Source organism: Aotus nancymaae, unplaced genomic scaffold (assembly GCF_030222135.1).
Source record: "Aotus nancymaae isolate 86718 unplaced genomic scaffold, 86718_ANA_hifiasm-v0.15.2.pri h1tg000040l, whole genome shotgun sequence".
NCBI classification, from domain to species: Eukaryota; Metazoa; Chordata; class Mammalia; order Primates; family Aotidae; genus Aotus; species Aotus nancymaae.
The window spans coordinates 12,673,089-12,696,219 of NW_026988454.1; the positions used below are offsets into that span (position 1 = coordinate 12,673,089).

The following is a 23,131-nucleotide window of genomic DNA, read 5'->3' on the forward strand; positions in this document are numbered from 1 at the left end:
CTAGGAACCCCGAGATGATATCACCACTTTCCTTAAGGTCTTTGTCATTTCCTCTTGGTGAACCTGCTAATTCTCTTCTGTTGGTTTGAATTGGGCCCGTGCTGAGTTTTCTTTGTCATTTTCTCAACCTTTGGATATGTTGATTCTGACAGAAACTATTTTGTTTCCTCTGCACTTATACAACTTCTGACACCAGATGTGTGGGTTTTTTCCACAGCAAGCAATTTCCAATTCTCCAAACACCAGCTGGGCATCCTACAGTTGAATTCAATTCCAACACTGTCCACTTGTTTTTAGTGTTAGATCCCACAAGTTAAGGGCCACGTCTGCAAGACTACTCCTCACTTCAGATGACAGTCACAAATATGGGCCTCCAGTAGTTCTGAGCGACCAGCGATAAAATAAATCAGAGGTTCCCATGATCCCCTCCTCAGTTAAATCATTTGTCAGAATGGCTCAAAAACTCAGGGAAACACTTTACCTATGTTTAAGTAATGGGTAATCAGTAGGTCTCAGTGACCAGCCCCATCTTGAGCTACCTAGAGGCCTCATCCTAAGTTATCTCATTACTGTAAATTCTGGGGGACTTGTGAATTTAAAAAACGACATGTCTATCACTCAGGAAATTTCAGGGGTTTTAGGAGGTGTGTGCAAGGAACCAGGGACAAAGTCCAATTATATTTCTTATTATACCACATCTTTGGATTTATTTTTCTCAGCTGACATGATTATTTTGGTATTTCTGTTCTTGAATAACACAATAGAGATACAAAATACTATGTACTCTATTTGTGTGGGGGGAAACACAAAGAAATAGAGACTTAAGAAGAAATGGAGTAATTTTTTCAGTGACTCAGAATGTCAGTTGTGGTTATTAATAATAGTGTTGCTTTGACTTCACCATATGCAGTTCTTTTTCTTTAACAAAAAAGGTTGATTTTAGTTAAATTTTAGCATGAATATTGAGAAGAGTTTATATTGAGTCTATAATTTATGGAATACCCTAGAAGTCTGGGTAATACTGGTCCTCTGATTTTCACGTTTTGCAAGTGAAAGTTTCAGTGGAAGAATATGTAGTATATTAGTCTGTTCTATACACTGCTATAAAGAGATACCTGAGAATGTATATAAAAAAAATAAAAAGAGGTTTAATTGGCTCACATTTCTGCAGCTCTACAGGAAGTACAGATGGGTAGGCCTCAGGAAACTTACAGTCACAGCCAAAGGCAAAGGGGAAGCAGGCATGGCTTACATGGCTGGAGCAGGAGGAAGAGAGAGGGAGGGGAGGGGCTACACACTTTGCAACAACCAATTCTCGTGAGAACTCACTGTCATGAGAACAAATCGCCCCCCTTGATCCAATCACCTTTCACCAGACCCCTTCTCCAACATTGGGAATTACAATTTGACATGAGATTTGGGCAGGGGCACCAATTCAAACCATTTCATATAGCTGCATTTCCTTATATGCCATTTGCTCTTCACATGCTTGTATATGTAATTTTATGTTTTAGCCACAGAAAGCTCTTTTTAACATTTACTTTGTTTGGCCTTGTGAATTACAAAACAGAAATAAATGAGCACCGTTGTCTTATCCCTGTCTCTAGGACTACAGGATCTAAAGGTAAGAATTTAGCTCATAGACATTAAGGGACATATAGATAGTATAAAGTTACAGCTCATAAAATATAATCAGACTCTTAAGCAATAAGTGAGAACTAATCCCACCTAGGCTCATTTTATTAATATAAGTGATGAACTGAGGCTCAAAAGGGATTAATGCCTTCCAAAAGGTCATGAAGTAGTTACAGGGACAGCTGAACTTGAGTACAGTTAGTGTGTTTTCTGCCAAAGTCGTGATGTTCAAGTTCTTGATGTAGCTGGCCTTGTGTTCTTTCCTTTCTGGGTCCTACCATCTCCAGAGGACCCTGGCTATTTATGGGTACATCCCTAGCAGGGAGGGAGTCACCTTTCCATTAATTACATTACATAGTTCTCATTGTCCCTGATATATGGCTGCATAGCTTCTCAAGTGTAAGCCTAGTTTTTCTACTTGTACTTAAAATTATTTTAGATTAATAAGAAAACACTGTCCTTGTAAATTGTTTGACCCCTTGTTTTTCCCATACTCCATCAAAACGCTTTTTAAAAACTCAAGGGTTAGAGGTGTCCTTTTAATGAAAAATTAAATAGTTTGATGTCCTGACCTTTTGTTGCTAAAATCATCTATCTTATAATGTATGTTAAATTTTCATAGCTTTCCCCATAGTATATCTATCACAGAAACAGCAGTGTATATTTGAGGTTGATAGACCATTTAAGTTTTATGCCAGCTTTGAATGAAATCTTTTGTAGACCTTTCTGGTCTGTGATATGAATTTTTCGTTAATGAGTTAGGGACAGCTATGTGTCCCTTTCTTCTAAATTGAAATATATGATTCACATGTTTTCATCTCTACGGCCTGGGGCTATATGCTACAAAGACTGAATTGAATAGGTCAAGTTAATGGATTAAGACACATATTCCCCTGACGTTTCTGGCTGTGTGCATAGCATTCTAAGTGAAATATACTTAAATAAGATCTTTTTTGAATCATGCCATTTGGATATTAAAATTTTGCAATGCATTTTGAATTTTTGAATCTTTTGCCAGTAGTAAGGTTAAGCTCCTTTTTCACTTTATGAAGAACTAGAAGTATTTTTGACCATTTGATCCATAAGCTTATTCTTTAACTTAAATCTCTACTTCTGTCATTTTTTTGTAGCTGCATGAGAGTATATATTGTCTTGGTTTTACATTTTAGTAAGGAAGGTTATATTTTGTCTTATATGCTACAGTAACTCATCACTTATCTTGAACACGACATCCCAATAATTTCAACTCTCCAAACAGACAAAAGCCAGACGGTTTGAAATAAAAAGGTCAGGAGGAAGGGGTATGAGATGAAAGATTGGCTTTCAGTACAATCTGTAACTTTGCCCACAGGAAGATTCTTCCTTTACTCACACATAACCTATTTTTTAATCTTCCGTAAGGCAAAGCTTTAATAAGGTAAATTATATGGTTTTCATGTCCACAGCAGGCTACAAGCAGCAAAGTAGAAGAAGTGATTAGACTATGTGGATACATTGCAGTGAAGCGGAAAAGAGCAAAGCCAACAACCACAAACACAACTCAGAAAGCACTGTGTCTTTTATTGTGGAGCAGTGGGGCCCCTGCCTACCTACCTAGCCCCTGGATTATTCCAGTAATCATTGGTGTTTGTAATGTTGCCCCCGAATCATTCAGAAGAGTGTTAGAATGTCCTTTGAGCTCTTAAGAACACAGAGAAAGCAGGATACATTTTAGAAAGATAAGCATCCCTAAGCTTTTTGACTCACCACTCAGCTCTGTTGAATTTTAACATATTGCCATATTTTTTAAAGAAATAAAATGTTCATATATTTGGAGCCCTCTTCTATCCCCTTTCTTTCCCTCCTAAGAGTTGTACCATCTTAAACTTCATCATCACCATTTCCATGCATATTTTCTCCTGGCACTGAAGATAAATAACACACTACACACACACACACACACACACACACACACACACACACACACACACTCTCTCTCTCTCTCTCTCTCACACACACACACACACACACACACACACACACAGAGCGAGACTAAATTATAGGAGTAATCTTTACAAGTTTTTGTTTTTTAGTTTTCGGGGGTTTTTTTTGTGTGAGACAGAGTCTTGTTCTGTCGCCAGGCTGGAGTGCAGTGGCACGATCTTGACTCAGTGTAACTTCCACCTCCTGGGTTCAAATGATTCTCCTGCCTCGGCCTCTTGTGTAGCTGGGACTACAGGTACGCACCACCACGCCTGGCTAATTTTTGTATTTTTTAGTAGAGATGGGGTTTCATCATGTTGGCCAGGATGGTCTCAATCTCTTGACCTCGTGATCCGCCCACCTCAGCCTCCCAAAGTGCTGGGATTGTAGGCATGAGCCACTGCGCCCGGCCTCAAGTTTTTATATAAATGACATTATACTGTACAAATTTTCTGTGACTTGATTATTCTTTATTCCATTTTGGGATTCCATCTATGTTGATAACCTTTGCTATTTATTTTAGCTATTTCATATTCCATTATCAAAATTATCGCAGTTTATTTTTCCATTCACCTCTTGATAGATATATATTAATTTTTGCATTTTTTTGACATGACACATAATGCCACAATGAACATTTTTATATCTATCTTCTTTGTAAGCATGTATTCTGTGCTCTAGGATGTATTCTTAGAGACCTAGAGGGCATGAGGGTTTACACAGCTTCAACTCTACTCTCTATTGCCAGATGATGCCACAAGTGCTTGTACAGATTTCCTCTCTCACTAGCAGTATCTGAAAGTTCCTGTAGCTGCAGATACTCTCCAATGTTAGGTTCTATTAGGATTTTTTTTTAATTATATCTAATGTTCTAATTTGCATATTCCTACTTTGTACTGTGGTTGAGCATAGTTTATGGTTTATTTGGATTTCTTTTATGTGAGTTGCCTTATATATTCTGTTAGCTGTTTATCTTATGATTATTGATGTATACGAGTTTCATCAGTATTCTGAATGCTATCTTAGAAGTTTCAAATACTTAGTCTGTGACTTATAAACATTTATAGTGTTTTTATTATACATAAATTAAAAATTTTAATAGAGCAAAGCATGGTAGTTTGTTGTTGTTGTTATTGTTGAGGGCATCTTGCTGTGTTGCCCAGGCTGGTCTTGAACTCCTGGCCTCTGGCAATCCTCCCGCTTTGGCTTTCCAAAGCACTGGATTACAGGCATGAGCCACTGTGCCCAGCCAAGGGCAAAAAAATAAATATATATATGTATATTATATTATATATATATAATGTATGCATGTATATCTTTTCTTACATGGCTCTGCTTTTGCATCTTTAAGAAATTCTTCCCTACCATGAAGGTCGTAGATATTTACTTATAAAAATTTTGAAGTTTTGCTTTTCACTTACTGTTAATTTGCTTAGAGTTTATTTTTGGTTATGGTATGAGATCGGGACCTACTGTTTTCTCCTATAGATATCTAATTATACCAATGTCACTTATTGAATGATTCGTCCTTTTCTATTAGCAGTTACTACATCGCATGTATCATATATTGAATATCTACATGTGCTTGGATCTGTTTCTAAGGCATTTGTTTGATTGATCTGTCTTACACTGTTTAAAATGTGTCTTTTACCTGTTACCCTACCTGCATCAATTTGATATATGGTAGGGTGAGCTCCCTTATCCTTCTTGGTATTCTTCAGGAGTATCCTGGCCATTCTTGGCCTTATATAAATTTTACATGGAATTTAATTTTAAAAGTATATGTAATACACATGGAAATTAATTTTTAAAATTCTGTTGAACTTTTAATTGCAATTGCATTGCATTTATGAATTAAATATATCTAGTTAATTGCAAAACAAAAATGTTTGAGTGCTTAAAAGAGTAAATCACTAGGTTTTTACAAAAATTATTTGTCAAGAACAGCCAATTCCCCAAGGGTTCTGAATACTCAAGGTTTTATTATATTAAATGAAGAAAAGCACACCATTTAAAATGTTCATTCATATATTGGGGTGATTGAGAAAATTAAGTATTTAAGCATCTTTCATTTTTCTTTATCCTTGCTAATTTCTTCATCAAATATTTATCGATTGCTTGTTTTATGTAGTACCTTCTGCCATAGAATATAACAGTGGTTTGAAAATCCCAACAGCCAGTGGTAGAACAAATGTTATTATTTTCTAGTGCATTATCTTTGACATAATTCACACTTCTTAGGTGTACCTCAGTTGATGTTGGAAAATATTCCCCATGTTTGCTGCATGTCATGTGTCAGATAGCCTATCCTTTTCAAATTTGTCTCAAAAAGTCCACCTACTGTTCAGAAATAATGGAATGTTGACTCTCTTTCATCTAATCAGGCTGGACTAATTACTTGCTAAAAGTCATTTTTGTCTCTCTCTAGAGACTTGCAGCCACTACAGGAAGCAAACAGCGTAGTCGCCTCTCTATTATGGCTCAGTACCTCTGCAATGTTCGACACATCTTTACTATTCCAGGACGAGCTTTTGTCCCCAAACCAGAGGTGAGTTTCTGCTTGTTTGTTGCAATATATCAGAATTAGGACCTTTGTTCGCCTGAGATATGTCATCCTTATTCAGGAGAAGTGCACTCTTATTCAGGAAAAGTACAGTGTTTGCACATAAACAAAGGTTAGATCCTAAAGGATGCAAACACTGTACTCCTGAATAAGAACCACAAAAATCATAGTATGAATAGCTAGTTCTTGTTATAATTGTTCTTCTCCTTAGGTAGGGTGACTGAATGTTTAGGTTCATGCATGTTACCCTGGTGGCAGTATCTTTCATCATCTTCGTCATCATAATGTTACTCTTAAAATATCCCCGTATGGAAGATAAGTTACATGGACACCCAGTATTTGAGAAAAGAAACAAAATACTTTTGCGATTTCTGATAGAGACCTCTAACTAAAGCTACATCAAACATTATTTACTTATGATTTTTTTAACACTTTTTTGGGATACCTTATTATGGTAGTGTTATTTGTGATAAATCATCTGCAGAAAAAACAGTTGGATATTAAACTAGGCTTTGACTATTGTATGCTAGTTACATGAGTAAGTGCTAGTTACAGAAACAGGGTTTCTCTGCCAAAAATTAAAATTAAAAAGCTGGTGTCTATTTTAGCAAAACCACTGCTTGATGAGTTACTGCAAGACGTGTACTATAAAAAACTCATGTTTTTCTTCAGTGAATGTATATTGAGCATTTACTGTTTGAAAATGGGCTGGGCAGCAAGGGGAAACAACAGGGATATGAGCCTAATCAGATACAGAGTCTGCCTTCAGGGAATTCACAGCCTCATGAGGAATAGAAATTTCTCACTGGTCCCTAAAACTCTCAAATATAAGGTCTTGCAGAGTTTCCCTCACATCATGTATCCTTTATAAATAACAAGAGATAGCATGAAAACAATTGCATTGTGTGACTATAGATTTAGATACAGATTATAGATTTAGAATGGGGACCCCAACCAATAGTGTTAGATCTGCTTGTCTGTCTTGAAACACACGCTGAGTGATCTCCATGCTCTTTGCTGCCACCTTCATACTTCCTCTGCCATTTGGCCAGTTAGCTGGGCATTCAGGTGACTAGGAAGTCAGGCCATCTTCCACTTACATAACAGACATAATTGTCAGATTTTTCTAAATCGAGCTCAGGGAGCTTGCTATCAATGCCACCTCCCCTCAGCATCTCAGAATTCAGAGACATTGCAAATGACTTTTCCCAGAATAATTAGCTCCAAAACAGAATTTGACAACTGGAGATACTTTATAGGTTATCTTCAAATTTAAAACATTTGTGCTTTCGGGGACTTTCTCTGCTAGTACAGGTGGCCATTCTGATGAAAAAGAAACCAAGAAACCAGTGACCATGTAGCTTGCTTTCTTTTTGTCATCCATGTCTGTGTGCATATAACATTTTAAATAGTGTAAGACTCATTATTTTTTATTATATATACTTTAAGTTTTGGGGTACATGTACAAAACATGCAGGTTTGTTACATAGGTATACATGTGCCATGGTGGTTTGCTGTCATCTACATTAGGTATTTCTCCGAATGCTATCCCTCCCCTATTCCCCCCTCCGCTATCCCTTCCCTAGTCCCACACCCCACAGCAGACCCCAGTGTGTGATGTTCCCCTCCCTGTGTCCATGTGTTCTCATTGTTCAGCACCCACTTGTGAGTGAGAACATGCGGTGTTTGGTTTTCTGTTTTTATGTCAGTTTTCTGAGAATGATGGTTTCTAGTTTTATCTGTGTCTCTGCAAAGGATATGAACTCATCCTTTTTATGGTTACTTACTATTCCATGGTGTATATGTGCCACATTTTCTTTATCCAGTCTACCATTGATGGGCATTTGGATTGGTTCCAAGTATTTGCTATTGTGAACAGTGCCACAGTAAACATACATGTGCATGTCTCTCTATAACAGTGATTTATAATCCTTTGGGTATACACCCAGTAATGTGATTGCTAGGTCAAATGGTATCTCTGTTTCTGGATCCTTGAGGAATTGCCACACTGACTTCCACAATGGTTGAACTAATTTACACTCCCACCAGCAGTGTAAAGTGTTCCTTTTTCTCCACATCCCCTCCAGCATCTGTTGTTTTCTGATTTTTTTAATGATCACCATTCTAACTGGCATGAGATGGTATTGCAACGTGGTTTTGATTTGTATTTCTCTAACGACTAATGATGATGACCTTTTTTTCATATGTTTGTTGGCTGCATAAATGTCTTCTTTTGAGAAGTGTCTGTTCATATCCTTCACCCACTTTTTGATGGTTTTTTTTTTTTCTTGTAAGTTTGTTTAAGTTCTCTGTAGATTCTGGGTATTAGCCCTTTGTCAGATGGGTAGATTGCAAAAGTTTTTTCCCATTCTGTTGGTTGCTGGTTCACTCTATTGATAGTTTCTTTTGCTGTGCAGAAGCTCTTAAGTTTAATTAGATCCCATTTGTCTATTTTCGTATTTGTTGCCATTGCTTTTGGCATTTAGTCATGAAGTCCTTGCCCATGCATATGTCCCGAATGGTATTGCCTAGGTTTTCTTCTAGGGTTTTTATGGTGTTAGGCCTCATGTTTAAATCTTTAATCCATCTAGAGTTAATTTTTGTATAAGCTGTAAGGAAGGGATCTAGTTTCAGTTTTCTGCATATGACTAGCCAATTGTCCCAACACCATTTATTAAATAGGGAATCCTTTTCCCATTGCTTGTTTTTATCAGGTTTGTCAAAGATCAGATGGTTGTAGATGTGTGGCATTATTTCGGAGGCCTCTGTTCTATTCCATTGGTCTATATCTCTTTTGGTAGCAGTACCAGGCTGCTTTGATTACTGTAGCCTTGTAGTATAGTTTGAAGTTAGGTAGTGTGATGCCTTTAACTTTGATTTTTTTTTTTTTTTTTTTTTTGCTTAGGATTGTCTTGGCTATGCAGACTCTTTTTTGGTTCCATATGAAGTTTAAGGTGGTTTTTTCCAATTCTGTGAAGAAAGTCAGTGGTAGCTTGAGGGGGATAGCGTTGAATCTATCAATTACTTTGGGCAGTATGGCCATTTTCACAAAATTGATTCTTCCTAACCATGAGCATGGACTGTTTTTCCATCTGTTTGTGTCCTCTCTTATTTCTTTGAGCAGTGGTTTGTAGTTCTACTTGAAGAGGTCCTTCACATCCCTTGTTAGTTATATTCTTCAGTATTTTATTCTCTTTGTAGCAATTGTGAATGACAGTTCACTCATGGTTTGACTCTCTGTCTATTACTGGTGTATAGGAATGCTTGTGATTTTTGCACATTGATTTTGTATTTTGAGACTTTGCTGAAGTTGCTTATCAGCTTCAGGAGATTTGGGGCTGAGACCATGGGGTTTTCTAAATATATAGTCATGTTGTCTGCAAATTAAGACAATTCGACTTCCTCTTTTCCTGATTGAATACCCTTTATTTCTTTCTCTTGCCTGATTGCCCTGGCCAGAACTTCCAATACTATGTTGAATAGGAATGGTAAGAGAGGGCATGCTTGTCTTGTTGCAGTTTTCAAAGGGAATGCTTCCAGATTTTGCCTATTCAGTGTGATAATAGCTGTGGGTTTGTCATAAATAGCTCTCATTATTTTGAGATGTGTTCCAACGATACCTAGTTCATTGACAGTTTTTAGCATAAAGGGCTGTTGAATTTTGTCGAAGGCCTTCTCTGCGTCTGTTGAGATAATCATGTGGTTTTGTCTTTGGTTCTGTTTATGTGATGGATTATGTTTATTGATTTGCGTATGTTGAACCAGCGTTGCATCCCCGGGATGAAGCCAACTTGATTGTGATGAATAAGCTTTTTGACGTGCTGTTGGATTTGGTTTGCCAGTATTTTATGTAGTATTTTCGTATCAATGTTCATCATGGATATCGGCCTGAAATTTTCTTTTTCAGTTGTATCTCTTCCAGGTTTTGGTATCAGGATGATGTTGGTCTCATAAAATGAATTAAAGAGGGTTCCCTCTTTTTGTGTTGTTTGGAATAGTTTCAGAAGGAGTGGTACCAGCTCCTCTTTGTACCGCCTGTAGAATTTGGCTGTGACCCTATCTGGTCCTGGACTTTTTTTGGTAGGTAGGCTATTAATTTCTGCCTCAATATCAGATTTTCTTATTGGTCTATTCAGGGATTCAGCTTCTTCCTGGTTTAGTCTTGGGAGGACGTAAGTGTCCAGAAATTTATCCATTTCTTCTAGATTTACTGGTTTCTTTGCATAGAGGTGTTTGTCATATTCTCTGATGGTAGTTTGTATTTCTGTGGGATTGGTGGTGATATCCCCTTTATCATTTTTTATTGCATCTATTTGACTTTTCTCTCTTTTCTTCTTTATTAGTGGTCTATTTTGTTGATCTTTTCAAAAAACCAGCTCCTGGATTCATTGATTTTTTTTTTTTTTGAAGGGTTTTTTATGTGTCTATCTTTTTCAGTTCTGCTCTGATCTTAGTTATTTCTTGTCTTCAGGTAGCTTTTGAATTTGTTTGATCTTGCTCCTCTAGTTCTTTTAATGGTGACATTAGGGTGTCGATTTTAGATCTTTCCTCGTTTCTCTTGTGGGCATTTAGTGCTATAAATTTCCCTCCAGACACTGCTTGAAATGTGTCCCAGAGAGTCTGTAAGACTCATTATATCAAAAACCAAGATCTTTACTCATAAACTTCTATAGTTATGGTTATTACCATTATCCAAAATCTCCAGACTATTTAAATTTTACCAATGGGTTCTTAGTATAGATATTAGAATGTTTTTAGTGGAGGCTTTCTAACTCTGTTTTAGTTACCTAGTTGAGATTATTTGATGGTGCTTAGAAGTTATTATCCACTTTATCTTTGATTTAGGGGTAAGGTACATAGGTAATTTATTAAAATTTACTTCTCTGGGATTAAGGCTACAAGAAAATATTTATTATTTGGAAAAAAGCTAGCTGTGTCTTTGATTCTTTTTTTATAGAGGGATGTTTATGTTTTGGCAAATTAAGCATTTTCATGGCAATTTACTTCACATTTTTATTATAACTATTACATACATGGGCTTTATTTGTAATCCAGAAAAGCACTTGTCAAGGACTTACAGGTATGTACCACCATGCCCGGCTAATTTTTGTAGTTTTTAATAGAGACAGGGTTTCGCCATATTGGCCAGGCTGGTCTTGAACTCATGGCTCAGGTGATCCATCCGCTTTGGCATCCCAAAGTGCTGGGATTACAGGCTAAATTTTAATTCTAAAAGAATTTTCTGCTGCTCTGAAGTAGTTTAACCATATTAGGCCCAAGCAAGAATATTCTGAGGAAAGTCAGAAAATATTTTACTGATAGTTACATTGAGCAAATTTTTTAAAAATTTATTTTCTCAAATTAGAAAGGGGAGAGTTTTTACAGAGATAATAAAATTTTAAGTCAGAACTAGTACTCTAACTAAACCTGCATGCCAGAAGAGAAAGTCTTAGACACACATAATTGCAACACAAGGTAAGATAAGATAAGTGCTAAAAATAGAGGTTGGGCAGATTCCTGGGAGGTTGAGAGAGGGAGAGATTTACTAACATTTGTTACTTATTCTCAATCAAAACTCCAGGAATCAGTTATAGAGAATTTCCTTTGCAATACATCGAGGGGTTTACTTATAACCACTTTCAGCGTTTTTTTCTGTGAGAATCTGCTATCCCTTCTGTTTCTTAATCTTTTGATTAACTAACTCAGTTAAGCTTTAATGGCAGAACTTACCCTACCATTGAACTATTACCATCCTGTTCTGACTGGTTGGACTGAATGACTGCTGAACTTCACTCTTATTAAGCTGTCTAGTGCAGTCCCCAAAATTTGAACCCAAAATACTTTGTCTACAAAACAGACAACCTGTTAGGTTCTAAAAAATAGCTAATTAATTGGTCTACTTTAGTGTCTCTTAAACTACCAGAGTCTGTAGTATGTAGCTTTTAAGTTAGAATGTTTTTAATTTCGTGTTTTATTTTACTGTTAATGAAATTATTTTACAAGACAGAGTGTCTTTTGTAATGCAAAGTCACAACTAAAATTGTTTTCATGACAGAATACAACCTGTTTCTTAAGCTTCTCAAGCTAGCTTCTGTATAGCTCCTGTAGATCCCTGAGAATCCATGTATTTCTGGGGTTCCACGCTTAATTTTTTTTTCAGCTAGTCTCCACATTTCTCAGGTTTGAGAAATAGTGAACTATTAGCTAGCCCTTCAAAATTCTTTCATTTTTTTTTTAAATGAATTGTGGCGATAGGCCTCATAATCTAACACAGTTCCTAAGGAATGGATGGGCTTTTTAGTTCTCAACCCTGTTCTATACTCTGACCTAGTAGAAAATGATTTAGTTATATTATGAGAGTTGTGACAGGTGTTTTTATTGACACTGATAGAGGTAGTAGACTTGGAAGTAAGCTAGACTTACTGGAATTCCAGTACTGCTAGTTTTGAGAACTTGGTCAGGTAAACAGGCTGAGTTTAACATATCCAGATTTGGCCAATAATACCACCCTTGAAGGACATTTGTGAGGAATAGAAATAACCAATGCAGAGCACCTAAAATGAGTGTGTCACATGTGAATGCTGCCAAAGTAGTTGTTATGATATGAACAAATATTTTTGGATTAAGTTGTATGATATAATAGTCAGGATTATAATTGTTAAACTATATATAGAATTTATATTTAATTTTGCCTGCTTGGAAGTATGGTATATAAAACAAGCTACCCTTAAACAGGGTACAAATTTAAAGCATAAATAGTGTCTAAAATTGTAGATGAGTTAATGATCTATCCATGACATATAAAGAAAAGATTGGAGCTTGAGGCATCTACTCTTGACCTTTGAAGAGCATTTTAGAGGCTTCCAACACGCTTGTTCACAGCTATTGAGGTCTTGACCTCTGTGGGAGATAGTCTTGAGTTTGGTGGGTGGACGGGTTCACAGAAGAAACAACTGTTTTTCATGCCTTTGTGTTTTTTGAAATCTGTTACTGAGGATGTTATTTCTGTTGTATATTTACCTTGTATTCGAGAATCATTTTGACGTAAGGTCAGAAGACTAGTATTTTCCTGCTTTATTAAGACTCTTCTGTGTTTGGTCTGTATTTTCTTCCTAGAAGCAGAGATTGAGATGAGATTTCATAAAGACTGTGTATTAAGAAGGGCCCTCAGGAGAAGGGACATGAAGGCAGCAGGAAAGGGCAGGGGAAGAGCTAAGCAAGAATATTGTTCCTCCTAGAAACCAGCTTCAGCCTGGAGCCATAGCGGGAGAAGGAGTTGTGTAGCACAAATTGCCCACAGCATCTGTGTTCCCTTGTTGCAAGGGACTGGCTTATTGGAACCTGTGCCAGTTTGCTGAGAGCAGTGGGGCGGTGACTTCCCAGTAGAGGCAGCTGCATCTCTGGGAGCCATTAGCACCCATCAGTGCCAGCAGCTGGGGGATGGCTGCCCTGGCCCAGTGGATGGAGCCTGGGCAAGACCCTAGCAGTATCCTCTCTAGCTTCCTACCAGTAGACAAAGCTGTGAGATTGCTTACATGGCCACCTCTCTGCCTCGGTTGCTTGGAAGTTCTAAACTCAGTTTCATGTTTAATTGCTTTAGCATGCTTCAACCAGGATGATTTAATAGCCTTTTTTCTGTCTTCTTTTTCTTTATAACTTTAGTCTTTCATCTTTATCAGTTGTTTTTTTACTTATTATACCTGCAATTTTATTATAAGTTGCCTCAAATTCTTTTTAAAGCCCTTGAGTCCAAAATAAAAATAAATATAAACCAAAAGCCAGTTTTATAATTAGAGCAGTACCAGAGTCATCCTCCTTAAAAATTAGGTAAAAATAAGTGTTGAATAGAGATAAGAGTATTTGCTATTACAATTTTAACTCGGTACTAGGTATGGTTTTGTAAACTGCTCAAGAATAAAATAAACAGTAAGTATTCTAAATCCAAGGAAGGAAAAAACAAAATTACATTTTTCCAGATGATACTTTTATATACATATAAAGTGCAATGAAATTAATACAAAAGTTACTGGAGTTGATGTTAATAATGTGACAGTGTTCTGCAGAATTATAGGCTTGGCTACAAATCCTCAAAAGCCAATTAAGTTAATATTTGCTAAGGTCATATAGCTGACAATATAGTGATGAAAGATGTGAGAACACATTGTCCATGTCCAAAATTGAACTTCTGTCTAACTACTCTATGCCTGCTCTCCCCCTACCTCATATTCACTGTGCTAACTAATGGCATCATCCACCCAGGTCATCCAAGCCTAAACCTCAGAGGTCATCTTCAGTATCACAGACCTTTACACCTCCCCAGACCTTTACACCTGCTGACACTCAACAACTAGTCAGTAGTTAACCAGCTTCTGACATTACCTACATTTCTCCCAAACCCATCCCAATTTTATCAAAGAAAAATTAGTAAATATATTCAATAAATTAGACTAAGGTTTCTCAGACTCAGAACTGTCGACATTTGGGGCCAGTTAATTCTTTTTTTTTTTTTTTTTTTTTGTTGAGACAGAGTCTTGCTCTGTCGCCAGGCAGCCCGCTGGAGTGCAGTGGTGCAGTCTCGGCTCACTGCAATCTCCACCTCCCGGGTTCAAGCAATTCTTCTGCCTCAGCCTCCTGAGTAGCTGGGACTACAGGTGTGGGCCACCACAGCCAGCTAATTTTTGTATTTTTTAGTAGAGACAGGGTTTCACCATGTTGTCCAGGATGGTTTTGATCTCTTGACTTCGTGATCTACCCACCTCAGCCTCCCAAAGTTCTGGGATTACAGGCGTGAGCCACCGTGCCTGGCCTGGGGCCAGTTAATTCTTTGTTGCCAGAGTCAAAGTATCTTTGTTGCTTTGTAAGATACTTAACAGCATCCCTGGCCTCTTCTAGTAGATTCTAGTAGCACTGCCTCTGTTGAGACAGCCAAAAATGTGTCCTGGCATTGCCAAATGTCCCCTACAGGCTAAACTCACCCCATGGAAAGGCACTGGATTCGACTAAGAACCATTGGGTAGCACTAGTCATGCTTTCTGTGCACCACCAGCTGCCTTCTGTGTGTCATCTCGTTTAATCCTCACAAGAACTCTATGGATAGATGCCATTCTTATCCTTATTTTCACACGAGCAAACCAAGACCTTAGTTAAGTAATGTGTAATTTGTAACCATGCACCCACACCAGGACTTGCACCCAGGTAAAGGTTTGACTCCAGAACCTGGTTCCCTCAGGTTGGATCCATCTCCCCACATACTAGCTATGTGACCTTGGGCAAGTTAGGGAGCTCACTTCACCTCTGTCTCTCTCAGTGTCCTGTAAGATCCTGAGAATAGTGCCTGCCTGGTAGAATTGTTAGGTTTAAACCAGTATGCAAAAGATGTAGACCAGGACTGGCACGTGTTACGAAGCACTTGCCATGACATGTCACTGAGAATGAGAGGTAAAAAGGATACCTCACCTCCCAGTCTAGTTGGAGATGCAATTATGCAAACTCATAATTTCAAAAATAGAGCGTTTTTACACAGTACACATTGCTTAACTAAAGTCTTGGTTTGCTCTTGAGTTGTGAGGATTAAATGAGAGTATATTAAATTCATAATTTGTTAAATGGAGCATTTTCTGAGAGCGCAGATGCAGGCTTGATCTTCTTGGCTGTCAGGATTGAGTATACAAGAGAGGTCCCATGTGAATCCTGAAGGGTGAGCAGGAGCTTTGGTAGCAAGAGAGTGAGGCTGGGGGGAGTGCAGGTGGAGGAATGAATGCAGCGGCGTAGGAATTCCTGTAGGAATAGAGAGACTCCACATCATTTATTGCATGATTGCCACTTCCAAATAATACAATAGGCTATTATTTCGTATAAAATCACCGGTTTTCTGAGAGTTTGAAACATTCCTGTTTCTACTTAGGAAGGAAATATTCCAGAGCTAAATAAAAGTATTTTTTGAAGTATATATAGAATGATATAGCAGATATAAAGAGCACTTTTACTGTAGGACTATAGGCTACATAGACTACATAAACCCAGCCACATTAAGCAAAGTGAGAGAACTGTTAATGGGGTCAAAGCAGTTCTGTCACGTTAATTTGGATGAAAACATTCTTTTTGTCAGAATTCTTTTTAATATGATACTTGTGTATAAAATAACATTTTGACCACTCAAAAAGAATACATACTTTAAACAATCATTTAAACTTCTACAAAACAATTCCCTTCCTAATTCCCATATATGATAATACCTTTTCACTTTAGCTATTCGATTATAGCTAATGACATTGTTTCAGAAGAGAATGATGTCTACCCAGTAAAATATGTATAAAATATGTTAGTTTATATGCACAAATGAAAGTTATTTACTTACATAAAAGATATTCTTCCAACTTCCTGAATTATTAATGTACAAAGAAATAGTCTTTCTTCCCCTTTACCATTGAATCCTTGACAGTGACTAAGCTTCAATTAACAAATAGTTAGAAACAATAGTGTGCAGTGTTTCCTTTGCACCTATAGAAAATCCAAGTCTTACTTTCTTCCTAAAATATTTGAATCACGTATCATAATTTATATTTTAAAAGCATTCTTCTTTAAAATATATTTTGATGTTCATTAATTGAAACAGCTCATTTATAAGAAAATAACAGTGTTTTTATTAACATGAATGAAATTTGAGAGAAAAAGTGACAACTTAAAGATAACTTTCGTCATCCAAATACTAATAAATGAGAGGGGAAGTGGGATGGTAGTAAATCCAGACTGTTACAGGACAAATGAACTTAATTTGTGGAATCCTCTTGCTAGAAGCAGAAGAAGGGAATTCTGAAACATTTTAAAACATACTTTTGTTGTTATCACTTAGCTTGCACTTAAGGCTTTAAGACTCCTAGAGATTTTAGTTTGGTTTTGACTTTGCTTTACTGTGGTATCATTTACCAATTTCTTTTATTCAGTTCTGCCTAATCTTAGTTTGCTATAATATTGTCAGCTCTTACAAATATATGTAGCTAGTTTTCTAAAATGAAAAAGAAACGGGCTGGTCACAGGAGGTAGGGACTTGGTATGGATGGTTTTGTCAGCATCTGAATGGAGTAGCCAGCTCTTGTATTCCTAATGTACTTTCACACACTGTAGCTTTAAAACAGAAGCAGGTTGGTCTGTTGTTGCCAACCAGGTAGCAAAGTGGATAATATTCTTGGCTAACACCAGGGCAAGGTACTTATTATACTTGGCAGTTTAGTTCTTTTCTAAAATCCAGTTCGAAAGCTGTGTCAGCAAATTATCTTAAAAAAGAAAAAAGCTGTCAATTAATTGCCTTCTGAATGTAATCAGAACCTCTTTCAATTATAAATCCTTAAATAAAACTTGGAAACGATAATGGAAAAAAGAAAACTCTTCAGACAGATATAATTGTATATGATCATTTTATTGGCATTTTAAACTACCTTGTAGTTGTTAAAGTATTTTGCATTCTACTTTCTTTGTAGGGAAAGTTAAGCATGATTCTGATTTTTTTAAATCTGAAAGTCCCATTTGGCACCCAAAAGTTCCATTTCATATGCATCACGCAGATATTTACACATAATCCTTCAGGTTGTGTGTGGAATTGTTCTCCGGCTGTGTGGTAGAGATAGGCTGCTGCGTGGGTGGGTTGAGCCAAGCTTCTGAATTCCTTTTTATACAGGAGGTGCAGAAAATCATGCCAGAGATAAACAACAGCATTGCTGAAATGAATCCAATATAGATAGCTCCTCCAGGTTCATGTTTGTTGCTTTCTGGAACTGTCAGATCCAGAAAGTTCGCTATGATCTCCTTTGTGTACCACACTGTCGGGATTAAACTGGAGATTCCTGCAGACATGAAACAGACTCCTCCAGCAAAGGAAGCATGGCTCTTGGTTTCTCTGTCCCCTCCTAAGCGAGTACATTTCATTCCTACTGTGGAAGTGCAGATCCCGAAAGCAGACAGAACACACGCCAGTACCATGGTGGCTCTCGCAGCCTGCACGTGGATGGGGAGGGACAGAATGGAGTGTTTCAGGGCACAGCTGAACATCCCGGTGCTGTACCACGTACAATCCATCCAGAGCCCATGCAGCTGCACAATGGCTGTTACGATGTTGGAGCCCACATCCACATTCACCTTCCAGTTGGGCAGCAGAGTGGCCGTGAGCACTCCAGAGACCCCGGATAAGGCCAGGATGAAAGCAAGGAGCTGGAGTCCTGCCGAGGCCATGATGTTACTGTTAACTCTGTCCTCTTAGAAAATCCTGATGCTTAACTATGGTGGGTGTCAGAACTCTATCTATTCTGTGCAGTAGAGAACCAAGTAACAAACCTTAGAGAAAGAAGACAAAATCAGGACTGAGGGAAAGAAAGTGTGAGTAAACAAAAGGCTTTGCTTTAGAGTAGGAGCCAGGAACACATCTGAGTACTCCCCCTTCTCCAGCCCCCAAGCAGCTGAGGATGCTATAGTCCGGGAGGAGAAAAGCTCCCACCAGGCCTTGAAGTGATACGCATGGGTGGTGTTGATACAGGGCATAAAGCAAGCAATTGCCCACTTAATTCTTTTTAAAACTCAACATATGCTGAGACTCTCTGTAAAGTGGACATGTACCTTGTTAGGAGATTTAGACATTTCAAATTCCAGCTACAGTGTCTGATAAAGAATTTTAATAGCATTATAGGTTTTTAAATGATTTTATTCTTAATGAAAATAGTAGGTAAAAGGAAGAAAATAAATTAAGGTCACCTTTTAAAGATGGTTTACAAATACATTTTAGAAAAGACGTACTTAAGAAGTGGCTTTTATAAACAGGTCTTTATGACGCACCCACAGTGCCAGGCACATAGGCCGGGTGAACCATTTGAGGAGAAGAAAAGCAGTGGAAAGAAGTCTAAGTCACTAGCGTGCCTATCCCCAAGTTCTAGTTAATACCTGCTTGCAAAATCCTGACTGAGGTTAGTACTTGTTTTACTTCTGGTACCTGGTACTCAGCCACTGTTTTTTTCCATATGGGAATGTGAGGTCCTTTCTAGCTGGGACCAGAATCATTTCCTGACCCAAATGAAGCCAGCTATTCTGAACAATTCAGAAGTACTAACGGCAGATCTCAAAAACGCATGCCGGCAATAACCACATCATTAGTTGTATGTGAAAGGATACCAGAAATAACCCTTTATTTTCTTTCTTGATTTTTAAGAGAAAGGAAAAGACTACACCTACTTTGTGGCTTGGCTGTGTTTTAAGAAACAAAAAGGCTTCTGATTCCATCTTTCTATTCCTGTTCCACCATCTAGCCCATCTGGCACTGCTTACTGCCTTCTTTGAGAAAACTACAATGGTTTCTGAAACACTGCAGTACTGACTTTCTTTGTTGTTCTGAATTAATTTTGAATGGTATGCTAAAGTGGCTCTATTGTGATTCGTGTGTATTTCACAAAAGGCGATACAGGCTCTTCAGTCAAAAACATTTGGGCCAGTTGTTAGCTTTATACCTCTCTGTGCCTCAGTATCCTCTTCTGAAAAATGGGGAGGATTGTAATACTTCTTTCATAGGATTAAATAAGTTAATGCATTTTAAGGGCTTAGAACAATATTTAAGCCACAGAAAGTCCTCAGTAATTTAAAATTAACATCATCATTAGTATTTTTATTTCTTGTGTATTGTGACAATCGATGTTTAAAATTTAGATCTTTTCCTTTTTTCTCTTCTTTCTCTGGGCTGATTTATTTTCATAGAATCTTGGCGCTGAAAGAAACCTCAGACAATCTCAAGTATTCTCGTTTTTTCAGATTAGGATGTTCAGATAGGCAATCACTCCATGCCAGCTGGCTGCCAGTCTTCAGCAGCCAACCTGCAGTGTCCAGATCTCTCTCCACCCCTCCTACCTCACTGGATCATCCTTCCTCTTTTCCCTTCTTTACCACAACACTTCTGCTGAAATTCTCCCCTGAATTTCCCAGTGTTTCCCGTGGGAACCAGGGAAAGCACTACCTCTTGAGGCAAAAAGCACCATTAACTGTCTACTTCACCCACTTCCCCCCTCCAACAGGGAAAAAAAGGACCGTAGAGGATGTTAATAGGGCAAATGGCTCAGCTTCAGATGACTTAGCAAGGAGACTGATGCCTGGCTTTGGTTCAGTATTTGAAATACTACTAATCCATTGCCTATATTTAAAGTACAAACTTTGCGTAGCTGCAAACGTTGATTCTCTAAGACGTTAGATCCTAGGCTATCTGGATTGTGCTGTTCTGTTTTTGTTCATAATCTTAAAATATAACTCTTACTATTTTAGAAAAGGATTTCCCTAGGATTTTAAGTTCTTAAGAGTCTGACTTATCTGTAAGCATCAGTGTACTTAGCATTTGCCTGCTATCATACAGTTTGTTTCTTTTCTGTTTTCCAGACTTAGACCAAAACAGAGCAAAAGCTAAAGTTTCTAGAAAAAATCAAGCACATGTTTACAGTTTTATAATAGCTGTTTTCAAGTTTAGGTTTTAGCATTTCAGACTCCAGCAAGCTTGCTAAATTACTGCCTCCAGACCATTTTCAGCTTAGGGATTCTTCAAGTGTGGGGTTGCTGTAACGTTTTCTAACAGCATCTGCTTGCTCACCTTTCTCTCTCCCTCTCTTTCTTTCTACTTTGACTGAATAACCTTTGTATGTTATCAATTTATGTTCAGCTTACCAATTATAATCCTTTTCTTTCCATTAATCAATACATTTTATAGCTTTCAGTATATTTCAGACATGAAGACAGTTTGTTCATCACAATTAACAAGTACTGGCAGTGATCAATTACAGACAGCCAAAATCAGCGTAAACAATATGACATTGCATTTAGTTAGTATAGTGCTTGCTTACTATTGAATATTGCTTTTTTTCTGCATAGAGAATTATAGAAAGAATTTGTTCTCTATATGAAGGTTGCCTTCTGCTCATACAAATATACTGGCATTTTAACTATATTGCGGTTACCCTCCAGCCACAAGCATAATACCATTTGTGACCTGTTCTCTCAAAATTTCTATCTCGTAGAGAATAAAGGCACACTGTTTCAGCGGCTGTGGTGGTGGTAGAGAAATACTTGTGAAAGCAAGCAAAAGCAGAGGGGTTGCATGTAAAAACTTGGTCTGCAGCAAAAGCTCTCTCGTGGTCTTAAAACACAGTGCACACAGAACAGAACCTAAGCACTTTCAATTTCTGAACTATTCACCAACAGAAAATCTGTCGTAGATTTCACTAAAATGTAAAGTTGGCTTTCCAGACAAGATTTTTTATATCAAAAATAGTATTTAAAAGCAGATTTACACCTTATAATTCAAACTAAATAATATCAAAAGATCTATTCTTAGATCTCTAAACATTACAGACACGTTTTATTTCCCCTACCTTTTGTCAGTAGCTTTCACTGTCTTAACTCCTTCAGTCACTTGTCTTCAAATTAACCTCAATTAGTTATGGTGAAGAAGAACCATATATGTGAGGTTTCTTTCAGAAATTCTGGGTATTTTTATAAAGCTCCAACAAGTTAACTTGAAAATAGCAAATAAAGGACAATGTAGAAATCTGAGAGGTAAAAACTGCTGATGGTGCTAGAAGATAAATACCAGGTTCTCCATCTCATTTTTTGAGATGTGGGAGAATTAAGAAAGGAGAGGCAGGGAAGGGAGGGAGTTGTTGTTACAACAGGATTTGTTGAAACCTGAAAGCTAAAAATCCTTTTGTGTCCCTGTGTACAGAGGAGGAATTATTTGGGTGCTCACAAAAAGGCTTTCTTTTCTTTTAATACTATGTTTTAGTCACATAGTTATAATTTATTTTTGAAATTTTGTCTGTGTTGAAAGATATAATTTATTATTTTATGTCCTCAGTTAAAAATGTGGTCTGAAATATTTTTAACTACATTGTGCTTTGCAAATGAGAGTTGAGACTCCCTTTTTTTCCTGGTATTCTTGACTTGTCTGAAACCTGAATTCATACAATTGTTAACTTTTTAAAGAATACTTTTTAAAATATGTTGTATATTTTTTTCAATAAAAGAAAACCCAGCAACAACTTTTAACTGGAATCTAATCACTAAACCTACAAGTATTTTTGCGTGTGTGGTGCCCTGAGTTTTCTTGTTATTCCTTCCACTTAGAAAGATTTGTGGAGGTTAACTATGTCGATTTCAGGAAATGTTATGAAGAAATCACCCAAAATAATGTGGTGAGACCTGTCAGATAAGACTGTGATCAGATACTGAGGTTGTAGCCCATGAATAATGGTACAGATGTATCTCACTGCCATTCTTTTGGCTTCTCATTTTTTTCTTCCTCAGTAAGTTTGATTCTACAAGCTATAAATTCATAGCCATTATACAGAAATAAGATAATTTTACTGGATTTTTAAATTTAACAACTGTTAATAACCACATTAGACTTTAATCATTTATTTAAAAGTAGTAAATAAACAAACACATTTCAGTTATCTGGATTTTTTGTTTTTGTTTGTTTTAATCCTGAGTTTGGCATTTAGCAAGATACTGTTTTCCTCTGTGGGAAATCTAACATCTGTGGGTTTGTTTTTCAGCCATAGTATCGATTACATGTTAAGTCTTACCTCTCTAAGTCTTTAAGCTTTATGTGTACTGACTTTGTTCTTATATTTTATTTCACGGGAAGTATAAACAATTCAGTGTATAAATAAATACTGGAAGAAGCAGTGTTGAATTGCAGGCACTAGTAGTCACAGCAGTGTCATTAGTGCTGCATCAGAAGAAACCTCACCAGGGCTCTCCAGCATCCTGGCTTGTTTTGCTAGTCGCTGTGGTTGTTAGTGCAGACACAACCTTTGTGAGGCTGACTGATCGTGATGGCAGGTGGAAGGGACCCAGCTGCTCCCCACTCTAACCTCTAGCATAAGGAAGCTTGCTGAAGAATAAATGGGTTAAGCATGCTTTAATGTACATTTCTATTCTCAAAACATTTTGATT

The 23,131-nt window shown here is 37.3% G+C and overlaps 2 protein-coding genes across 5 annotated transcripts in view; one reads left to right on the forward strand and one right to left on the reverse strand.

The window, feature by feature from the left end:
- Positions 1–23,131, forward strand: part of TFB1M (transcription factor B1, mitochondrial) — a 57,546-nt gene that overhangs the window by 22,082 nt on the left and 12,333 nt on the right. For all 4 annotated transcript variants that reach the window (XM_012451866.3, XM_064360530.1, XM_064360529.1 and 1 more), the window contains one exon: positions 6,026–6,145. In XM_012451866.3, coding sequence (XP_012307289.2) covers positions 6,026–6,145 — 120 coding nt within the window. The remainder of the gene's footprint in view (positions 1–6,025; positions 6,146–23,131) is intronic.
- On the reverse strand, positions 17,666–21,760 carry CLDN20 (claudin 20). The gene is made up of 2 exons (XM_012451898.2): positions 21,547–21,760; positions 17,666–18,487 (listed from the first exon to the last, which is right to left on the reverse strand). The coding sequence occupies exon 2, from the start codon at positions 18,383–18,385 to the stop codon at positions 17,726–17,728; it is 660 nt and encodes a 219-aa protein (XP_012307321.2). The 5' UTR covers positions 18,386–18,487; positions 21,547–21,760; the 3' UTR covers positions 17,666–17,725.